At 56.6% G+C, this 10,743-nt stretch overlaps 1 protein-coding gene across 1 annotated transcript in view; it reads right to left on the bottom strand.

The window, feature by feature from the left end:
- The window catches only part of TTC34 (tetratricopeptide repeat domain 34), a 22,830-nt gene that overhangs the window by 6,354 nt on the left and 5,733 nt on the right, over window positions 1-10,743 (bottom strand). Inside the window, exons 2-5 of the mRNA XM_007448978.1 lie at window positions 6,304-7,150; window positions 4,689-4,914; window positions 3,349-3,553; window positions 2,293-2,459 (exon numbers count right to left, since the gene is read on the bottom strand). Coding sequence (XP_007449040.1) covers window positions 2,293-2,459; window positions 3,349-3,553; window positions 4,689-4,914; window positions 6,304-7,150 — 1,445 coding nt within the window. The remainder of the gene's footprint in view (window positions 1-2,292; window positions 2,460-3,348; window positions 3,554-4,688; window positions 4,915-6,303; window positions 7,151-10,743) is intronic.

Here is a 10,743-nt window from a genome sequence, read left to right on the forward strand (position 1 = left end):
CCCATTGCAGAGCACAGGCTCTGGACGCACAGGCTCAGTGGCCATGGCTCACAGGCCCAGCTGCTCCGCGGAATGTGGGATCTTCCCGGACCGGGGCACGAACCCGCGTCCCCTGCATCGGCAGGCGGACTCTCAACCACTGCACCACCAGGGAAGCCCTGGACTTGGTTTTGTTCCTTGTGAGGGCAGGTCCATTTCAGTTTTGAACTTAGTCCTAAGATATGAAGTTTACTTAGGGAGTGGTCTCAGCTAAGTGCCCAAGGTATTCAGAAAGGTCTCTGCTCTGGCAGGGTCAGAATTCCAACATCTCCTGCCATGGGTGAGCTCTGCTGGGCCCCTGCATGTGCAGCCCAGACTCAGACAAGAACCACTTGGAATCCCATGAAGACTTCTCTGCACAGCCCCATGTTCTCCATTGCCTTTCCTTGCAAATTCCAGCTACTGCAGCAGCCTGGAACCCCAGTCTCTGCCTCCTCAGCTCAGGAAGCTGACTGACCCACCTCCTTGTGCAGTAACAGGAAAGCCTCCCCAGGAAGAAAGGTTATCGTGGGGTTCCCCTTGGACTCCCCTTTCGTGGTTTCCCTTTCCTCCGGGATGGCAGTTCTCCACTGCCTGTTGTTCAGGGCCTGAAGACAGTTGTCATGTATTTTATCCAGATATTTTGTTTTCAGCAGCCCAATACCAGTTACCCTCTCCTAGCCAGCACTGGAAGTTTGCCTAGATACTTTTAAAGTCCAGGGATGGGGTTCTCCTGGAGCAGGTGAACAAGCAGGTGTGTGTGGGATGAAGGTCTTGGAGAGACAGAGCCCTTAGATGGGTGGATGGAAAGACGGTCCTCTCCGATCCTTCCTACACTATGGCCGGGGCCCTACGTGACCCTGGTGCTGGCCAGTGGTAAACCTGATCAGAATTGGAAAGTCCGATTCTGTGCTGGCTCATGGGGATTCCAGCTGCCACATATGGAGCCCTCATTAGGGACCAGGCACCACGCTGAGTATCTGACAGCACTGAATAAGCAGCCCCCTCAAGGCTGAGCATTGATGGCCTTGAACAAGCACCCCCCCCCCCTTATTTTACTGATGTTGAAACAAGGCTCAGAGATGTTACAGGGCTTGCTCAGAAAGTTAGAGGTGGGGGAGCAGGGTTCTGGATTCTGGACCCTGGCAGGCTGGCTCAGAGCTCCTCTCTTGGTGAAGGGCCAGAGGGTATGTGGGTGCTTGGCCTCAGCCCACCTCCAGGAGGAGGAAGCTTATGGGTGTGGAGATGTGGGGGTGCCCCTGCTCCCTCACCCTGACTCACAGACATCCAGGCTGCCTTTCCCTGCCACATGCCCTGCTGCCCTGGACAGGGCGGCAGGAGGGATGTTTCTGAGGCACCTCTCGGAGGAGTTGCTGGCATGTCGAGATCACCCAGGGGTGGGTTTCCAAGGGGTCCGCCTCCTGCAGTAGGGCCCTCTTGGCTGAATCCCGTCTCTGTTTAATGGGCTTGTCCCTGAGAACTAACTACAGATGCTTTCGCAGCACAGGAAGGGGCCTGCCGAGGGTTGGGCTCCCAAGCACAAGTGTGTGCCCAGCTGGAACAGAAATCAGGCTGCCAGTGCCCTTGGGGGAAACACAGACACCCTGACAGGCAGAAACACCATCTTGAGATGCTGTCATCCCAGTGGCATCTTGGATCATTTTTCCTTGTCTCCTAAGACGCCAACCCTTAAGAAATTCAGAAACCTGGCAGGGAGGATACCTCTGGGCTGTACTTTGGCCCAGAGAAGCAGCAGGGCAGACAGTCGATTTCAGTCATTCACCAATGACATTGCCCTTGGCTAAAGAGTGCCCTTGCCCAGGGCTGTTTGTTTGTGGCTGCACTTCTTCCCTTTGGGAGGTACCTGCCCTGGGCCTGCAATGGACCGCTTCCCACCCCTGCCCCTGCACGCTGACCACCCAAATCCACAGGCCCTGTGTAGACAGCTCACAGTGGCACCCAAGGGGGCAGCGGAGGTCTCATTACTGTAAGGTGGGGGCCCCCTAGTAATCCTGAGGCTTTGCACATCAATCCATGCTGACTGAAGTGGGGGGGGGCACGGGGACTGTGTAGATGGAAGGGAAAGACTCCCCCAAACTGGGGATGTGATGGTGAGGCTCCCGTGAGCCCCAGTACAGGCGGGGGTTTGATGGATGACTGACGCTCAGATGGCCTGGCCCTGCTTCCTCTCTCTGGGGGGGCTGAGAAGGAGGGCAGCGCCTACCCTGGGCACCCCCACTTGCCCAGCCCCAGGTGGGGAGGGTGGGCCCGTACCTTCTGCTGGTCCAGGGCCAGGTGCAAGAGCGCCCGTCCACACAGCGCCTGCACGTTCCTCGGCTCAGCCCTTAGCACAGAGGTGACGTCGAACATGGCCGTCTTCTTCTGGCCCAGGAACCCGTAACAGCGGGCGCGGGCGAGCAGGGACTCAGTTGCCTGACTCCCTGGAGGAAGGGGGTGTGGCATCAGGATGTGAGGTCGGCTGGGCACGGCCAGGTTCAGTGTGTCTGCCCTCATCCAGGAGTTACTGCACCTGTCCTGGTGCTCCAAGGGGCAGGGGGAGGGGGTGCAGCGGTTTTGGGGTCACCTAGGGAGCTCTCAGACTGCTGGGCACCACAACACACCAGGGAACAGCAGTCTGGATTGATCGGGGGGCCCTGGCTGAGGGACACGGGGAGCTCAGCCAGGAGGGGTGGCATCTGGGAGGGTTGGTGGACAGTCCGAGGGGGCTTCTGAGAGGAGGGGGCGCTGCAGCTGCATCTGAAGTGAGGCCAGGGGAAGGGCGGGGGTGGGGGGAAGGGTCCACGGGGCAGGTCACAGAATGGCTGCAGCTGTGAAGGTGCCAGGCTGAGAAGGCCCAACTCTTTGACCCTCCTCTGCCTAGGGCAGGGCATGGTAGGTGGGCTGGGGGAGCGGAGAGACCAGGTGCACACACACAGAGCTGCCCCCGCTATTCCTAAGAAGGGCTTCGGGGGCTGGGGCCCTCATCCCCCACGGATGGAGGGAGAGGGGTTGAGCTGGGAGAAGGGCCTTGGCTGAGTCCGGCCCTCCCACCAGAAGGTGGGAGGGCCCTGGGTGTGCGCAATGGCGGCCCAGGATTCAGGAGGGGGTCCCAGCTCAGGTCCCAGCTGGTTGGGCCCTCTCCTAGGCGTTAGTGCGCTTGCTGCAGTGAGTGGCCCGGAAGCACGCCACACCCCTGAGCCAAGCACGTGCTCAGACTCCCTGGTGCCTGACTACACCCTCTCCCCGCCTGGCAGAGGCTCCCCTTGCCCCTGGGCACCTGGCACGGCGGGGGGGGGACCCGGAGGAACGAGGAACGAGGGCGGCTCCTACCTGCAGCAAAGATGGCGAGAGAGAGGTAGGCGACGGCCTCCCTGGTGTGGGCTCTGCCCTCGGCGCCGCCTGGTTGTGTCTGCAGGATGGCCAGGGCCCTCGCGTGGCAGTGGCCCTGCAGCAGCTGGCGGTCCTCGTGGCGGAAGACGCCCAGGGTGGGCTGGAGGCAGGCTGCGTCTCCGGACTGGATCACCCTCTTCACCAGCTGCGGGGCAGGGGCGCCACCACTGGTCCTCCCTGTGCCCCAGGCTGGACCAGTCCACCCCAATCCTCAGTGCAGGGTGTGGCTCAGGGATGCAGCCCGCAGGGGCGTGGCTCGTGGGGGCGTGGCTCGTGGGGGGCGTGGCCCATGGGGGCAGGGACTGCGGGTTGCCAGAGCTGAGCACAGGGAGAAGTGGGTTGGGAGGTGTGGGCCCCGCTCTGGGCTGCTCCTCTGCTGAGTGTCAGGAGCTGGGGCGGGGGGGGCGTGGTCCCAGTGTCCCTGAGCCATGCCTCCTCCGTGACATGGGGACCTCGCCTCGCCTCATGCGCCAGAGGTCTGAGAAGTGTGGGGAAAGGGGGCTTTCAAGTCGTAAAGTGACAGAGGGCCCAGGGAGTCCTTCAGAAGGTGCAGAGCAAAAGCCCTGGAATCAGTCCCTGCTCTGGGAGGAGCGAGACCCTCGGGGAGACATAACTTCACAGAGGCCTGCCCGATGCTGCCCCTGCTGGCTGCACCTGGTTGGACACCGGTCCCAGAGCATCCTTCCCTCCCACCCCTATGGCCCAGCGCAGGGAGACCAGAACCCAAACCAGGCCAGAGCGCAAGAGGGAAGCTGACAGGCCCCACAGCCCTGCCCCAAAGCCTGGATCTCCCCCTGGGACATAATCTTCTGCCGCGTTCCAACAGGAAGCCCTCATAACACCTGAGGGAGGGGAGGCAAGCAGGGCTTGAGGGCCTGGGGCTCCTCTGCTCTTCCCCCTCCCCGGGACAGGGCCACCTCCAAGCCTAGTTTACTTGGGACTAAGCTCTGCTTACACTCAACTCATGGCCCTTTTTCTTCACAACACACAAAAAGCAAATACAGAGCGCCACTGCACGCTGGAGACCTGCTGGGCCCTGGGGTACCTGCTGCAGCTAATTCTCATGAGAACCTGGAACAGCAGGGCACAGATGGGGAGACTGAGGGTCAGAGAGGTTAGGCACCTGCTGGAGGTGGCAGAACCGGGGCTGGGACAAGCTTTGCCTGTTCTCAAGTCTGGGCTGCAGGGTGTTGAGCGAGGGTCGGTGGAGGCCTGGTGCCCTCCACAGAGCTGTGCCCTGTTCCCATCTGCCCTGCTGTGGCCCACCGGGGCCCCCTCACCTGGCTGGCATCATAGGAGAAGCCCCTCCGGAGCTGCAGCAGGGCCAGCCGCACCAGCACAGGGGCCGCCTGAGGCCTTCGGGAGAGGGCCACCAGCAGGGCCTTGTGGGCGTCTTCCAGGCGGCCCAGGCGGTACAGGGCATCGGCCGCCAGGAGGCGCGAAGCCTCATCCTCCGTGTCCAGCTCCATCAGGAGCATGGCCAGCTGGTACACGCCATGGGCGTCCCTGTGGAGAGAGCAGCTGGGAGAGGGCTGACCCCTGCGCTACACCCCTCTCACCTGCCCAGGGAGGCAGGCTGCAGGCAAATCCTAACCCTGCACCTGGTCCAGGCAGCGCCCCTCCCGCTGGGCCTCAGAGACCAGGTTCCTGCTGGAAGGACCCTCGTGCCGTCCCCAGAGCGCACGGCTGCCCTTTCCGACATACAGCCCTTGGCCCTCATCCCCCCCATTCTCCCCCACCCCATAAGGCGGGCATTTTACAGATGAGAAATCGAGGCTGTATGCTGACCCCACAGCCAACCCTGCCTTAGCTTTCTTTTCTGCAACAACAGGATGAAAATGGCCTTGCAGGGCTCAGGGGTGCTGTAGGCAGAGCTGTATAACACCCAGGGTGCCCTCTTGGGAATGAGAAGGAGCTCCCACTGCGCAAAGGGGCCAGAGCCTCAAATTTGACAGTTCCCAGAGAGAAAAGATACAAAGGGCCCCAAATCTCTTACAAGAAAGTTCCTCCTCAGCATGAAATCAAAGCAATGCAAATTAAGGAACTAGGGGGCTGAGGAGGCCTGCATGCGTGAGTGCGTGCCTGTGCGTGCGTGTAGGGGCGAGGGGGCTGACGTCAAACATGCCCCCCCCCAGGGGCCCCTCAGCTCAGTGCTTTTAGCTTCGCTAAAACACCTTCCTGCCACCTCCCAGCTATCAGAGAAATGCAAGTCAAAACAGCTGCAGGTTCACCCACTGGGCTGGCCAAGAATTTTGCGAAAGGAGCGTGAGGGCTGGAGCGTGTGGGCTGATGGGCAGGTGGGCAGCGCCAAAGTCAAGGGCCTCACGGGGGCTGTGTTCTCCGACCCAGGAGCTCCACCTCTGTCTCCATCCGTAGTGCAGAACATTGCATAGGCTGGAGATTACCCGGGATGCGTTATAACTAAGAGCAGACATACTGGAATGCCTGAAGGATTGATGGCACATTCACAGGATGAGCTATGGGGCTGCCCAAGAAACATATCTAGTGACCAAAGAAGTGTTCATGGTCTAGGGGGTAAGAAAGGTGGGATGTATTTGCACATAGAGCACAAATTCAGTTTTGTAGACTCTATATGCACAGGTGAAACAACAAGGACATGTAACAGTGGGATGACAGGTAAGTTCTATTTTTTCATTCCCATTTTTGCGTTTCTAATCTTCTTTGACAACTAAGTCCATAATGCATCCTGCCCTTTGGGACCGAGGGCCCTAAGATCCGGGCCCCGGTGCTAAATCTGCCACCAAAGCTTTAAGGAAATCACCTAGCAGCTCCCTGCCTCAGTTTACTGTAAAGTAGTAGGAAACACACCGCGACTAACTTGGAGGAGACCAGAATGAAGCAGCAGCCCCAGGCGTGCACGGGTCTAGTTTTTACCCTTCCTGCGCAGCGCGGCTGTCGGTCTCTGCAGCCTTGCTCCTGCTGCCCGGCCCGCTCTCGGATCCCGGCTCTGGCCTCCGCTGCAGCATCCTGCGGCCCTCTTCCCGCAGCACGGTCATTAGCAGCCCCCGCTGGTTCCAGGGCACGTAGGCCTTTGTAACAAGCAGAGCTTCCTCGGGCCGCAGGCGGCAGGCGGTGACATAGTCCAGCGCGCCCAGGAACGCACTGCCCGCCAGCACCCGCAGCAGCCCGCGGCCGCACAGGGCTCGCACGCAGCTACCAGGGTGCGGCGGCCCCAGCTCCACCACCGCCTGGAAGTCCTCCTGGGCGCGCCCCGCGTCGCCGGCGTGCAGCGCGCAGAAGCCGCGCAGCGCCAGCAGGGGCGCGCGGTCCCCGGCCCGGTCCCGCGCACGGTCCCCAGCGCTCCAGGGCCGCAGCAAGCGCTCGCACAGAGCCCGAGCGCCCACCGCGTCCCCCCGCAGCAGCAGGCACTCGGCCAGCCGAGTGCCCAGTGCCGGGCGCGCCCCGGGCGGTGCCACGCGCCACAGGACCCGGAGCGCGCGGGTCACCGGGGCCAGCAGCTCGCGGCCCGAGTCCTCGCGGAGCTCGGGGCGGCTCCGCACGGTCTCCTGGAAGCGCGCGAAGCCTACGTCCGCGGCCTCCTGCACCTGCGCCCGCAGACGCTCCCGGTCCCCGGCCGAGAGCACGGCCTCTAACTGCCTCCGCGCTCCTGAGGGCCTCTCGGAGAAGGCCTCGTGCAGGTCCCGAAGGAGGTCCTGGGCCCCGCTGTCCAGGAGGAAGGTCGCGGCAGCGCGGGTGACCAGCAGGGTGGCCCGACGCTCACCTGGGGAGAGGACAGAGGTGTTGGTCCTGCCTGTTGGGCCACGTCCTCCAGGGGAGCCACCTGCAGACCCCAGCCCTCCAGTGCTGGGACCTTCTGAAGCCTCTCACGGCGATTCCCTTGAGTCTCCCAGAAGCCCAGGACATGGCACCGGAAGGATGAGTGCTGGCAGGAGGCCCTCAGCCCATCAGGGACAGAGCAGGCTCCGAAGGGGGCAACCAGGGTGGGCCTCCCTAGCAGCTCACCTAGCACTTGGGTTCGCCATTTGCTCGCCACTTGGGTTCACAGCCAGCCCAGCCGCCCCGGACGTTTCGTCACAACACCCCTGGCACTTTCAGTGATGGATTTTAGGGCTGAGTTCCCTCTTCTGAGAGCAACCCCACTCCACCCCTGCCCCCCCAGGTCAGGGCTGAGGTTCTGAGCCTGTGACGTTTTAGGAGCCACGTGTCACAGCAGCATCTTTGTTTCCTGGCTTCTTTGGCCACGTCTTTGAAATGAGATCACCCCATCAGGTTCCGGAAAGAGGGATGATGCACCCAATGCCGCTTAACGAGCGGGGGACGTGGGGATTTACTGCATCTTGCCGTGTCTCAGTTTCCCTTTCTGCTTTATAGTGGGAACGAGGATGGTCTCCATTCACAGGGCTGTGAGGATTGAATGGATTAATGTGTGTCCAGGCCTGGAACCAGGACTGGTGGGTGGCGTCACTCAGTAAGCTTTCCCATCAGCAGCGGCCTCACCTCCACCGTCCCCATACTTTGTATCCGAGCAGGGTAAACATGTGAATTGGGGCTTGTGTGAATGGGGGCTTTCCGACTGTTAAAGAAAGCCAAGCCACCCCATCCCTGCCAGGCAGGCGCATGCCGTTGAAAGAATCGCAGAAAACTCAGTGCCGGTAGGAGCTCAAGGTCACGGGTGCCCACCCTTATAGTATTATAGGTCAGGAAAGTGCTGCTGGGGAGGGGAGTTCTCGGGGCCCGGCGAGTCACAATGCGGGGCACTGAACCTCCACTTCAGTGCCTTTTGCACAGACTCCTTCAGATCTTTTCCTTATAACCTAACTCAATAGCCGCAACAGTAATAATCCTTTACACTGAAACAGGAGAGGGCAAATAACCTTCACGTCTGCATGGAAGCAACGCTGCTGCTGCCCTGCCCTGTTGCCATTGTGGGTAAGTATCACAACACAGCACATAGCCAAGTAAAAGAAGCATCTTGCACCCTGAGATCAACCAAGCAACCAACAACAAGGTCACCCAGTCTACTCCTGGTGGCCAAATTTAAAGAAACTTTGAGACTTCCCTGTCATTTACTAAGTCCTGAAGGAAACACCTGTATCCCTGATTTTTGCAATAGTTCACGGATCCTAGGGAGTTGCAGCAGATGGAGAGCCCACGGGGCCTGGGGGGCTGCTTATTATTTACCCACATGGAACTGTGTTCTCTGCTCTGTTTCTGAGACTCCAGTTGCACACGTTAAACTTCCAGCTATGGTCTCACAGGTCACCAGGGTTCTGCTCACCTTCCAGCTGGTCTTCCTGTTGAGTACTTTCTACTGTACCTCAAGTTCACTGGCTCTTCTGCTGTTTCCAATCTGCTCTGAATTTTTCATTTCAGCTGTGTTTTTCAATTCCGGAATCTCCATTTGCTTCTTTTTTTTTTTTTTTTTTTTTTTTTTTTTTATTAGCTCCCACCTATCTACTGAGATTCCACAACTGTTCATTCACTATGACCATATTTTCCTTTAGTCCTTGAATGTATTTATAACAGTTCCTTTAAAGTCCTTAGGCTGCTAATTGCAGCCCTGGGATCATCTGGAGGTCAGTTTCTGTTGACTTCTTTTTCTCCTGACTGTGGCTCACCTTTTATTTTCCTGTCTCTTTGCATGTCTAGTAATTTTTTAAATTGTACACTGGACATCTGGTTGATTCTTTTTAGAGACTCTGGGTTCAGTTGTGTGCCTCTGAAGAGAATTGAATTTTGTTTTCGCAGGCAGTTAAATTGGCTAGGATCAAACTCCAAATTCTCTGTCTTCTTTGTTGGATGGCAGCTGAAATCTCCATTTAGCTCTTGCAGTTTCCAGGTGTTGCTTTTTTAGACCACCCAGTCTCTCCCATGTGTGTATAGTTCAGTGGTCAGCTGAGGATTTAAGTGCCTTTAATACACAGATTTGGGGTCTTACCTCCCTTCCCCCTTGAATGTGGCTCTCTCTTTTTCAGGATTTCCCTTCTAACTTTACAGTCACTTTTCTCCCCAGCTTCTGTCATATGATATCTCAAGCCAGTAAAATGGCATCTTTCTGTCCTACATGGATAAAACATGGATTAAGGAGGCAAAAAGCTGCAAGCCTGCAAATATTACCTTGTACAGTCTTCATCTTTTAGGGGTCAGTCTCCAGTTTCTCCCTGCATTTGGTCAGTGTTTGGTTGCCAAATATTTGCATTTTATATTTTGCCCCAATTTTATAATTATATGTGGGACACAGTTTAGTTCAGATAGTTCACCGTTATTGAAAGCCAGAATCTTTTATTGTTAGATTTAAAAATTTTGAAAATCTGGTGGTGGGGGAATATAATATGCTATAATGCTACCCCACTGTTGTTCTCATTTTCATTTTCCTGATTGCTGGTAAGGCTCATTTACTTAAAAAACCTTTCTAGCCAATCTGGTGGGTAGAAAGTGGTGTCTCATTGTTTTAATTTGCATTTGTATCATTACTATGATGTTGAATATTTTCCGCACGTTGTTTATTAGCCATCTGTGTTTTCTCTTTTGGGAAATGCATTTGCCAATTCTTGTACTGGATTTTTTTTTTTTCCTTATTGATATGTAGGAATTCTTCAAATACTCTGGGTACTCATCTTTTGTCCACTGACTATTTTGCAAATATTTTCTTCTGTCGTGGATTCTACTCTCATTTTCTATAGTTATGGGCAAAACAGAAGTTTAAAATTTTCAATTTAATCAAATGTATCAAATTTTGCTTTACCGTTTCCAGTTTTTTTGTTCTCTCTTTTTTTTTTGCGGTACGCGGGCCTCTCACTGTTGTGGCCTCTCCCGTTGCGGAGCACAGGCTCCGGACGCGCAGGCTCAGCGGCCATGGCTCACGGGCCCAGCCGCTCCGTGGCATGTGGGATCTTCCCGGACCGGGGCACGAACCCGTGTCCCCTGCATCGGCAGGCGGACTCTCAACCACTGCGCCACCAGGGAAGCCCCTCCACTTTTATTGTATCTTAAGAAGCCCAGCTGTACACAGAAGTCTTAAGATGTTCTCTCATATTTTCTCTTAGAAACTGTAAAACTTAGCTATTAACATGATTCACCTGGAATTTACTTATTTTTGTGCGTGGTTTGAGGTAGAGAATCAGCACCATGCATTGGATAATACGGTCCACTTTTCCCCATAGATTTGCATATTAATTACATATTAAGTTCCAGACAAATATAGGTCAATTTCTAACCTCTCTTATTGGTTTTATTAGTCTATCCCTTAAGTCAATATCCTTCTGTATTGATTAACATAGCTTTGTATTAACTGGTAGAGAAAATCCTTACGCCACCATCTTCTTCTCTGTCTTCTCCCCCTCCCCCTCCCCT

Source organism: Lipotes vexillifer, unplaced genomic scaffold (genome assembly GCF_000442215.2).
Source record: "Lipotes vexillifer unplaced genomic scaffold, Lipotes_vexillifer_v1.1 scaffold835, whole genome shotgun sequence".
Classification (NCBI taxonomy): Eukaryota; Metazoa; Chordata; class Mammalia; order Artiodactyla; family Lipotidae; genus Lipotes; species Lipotes vexillifer.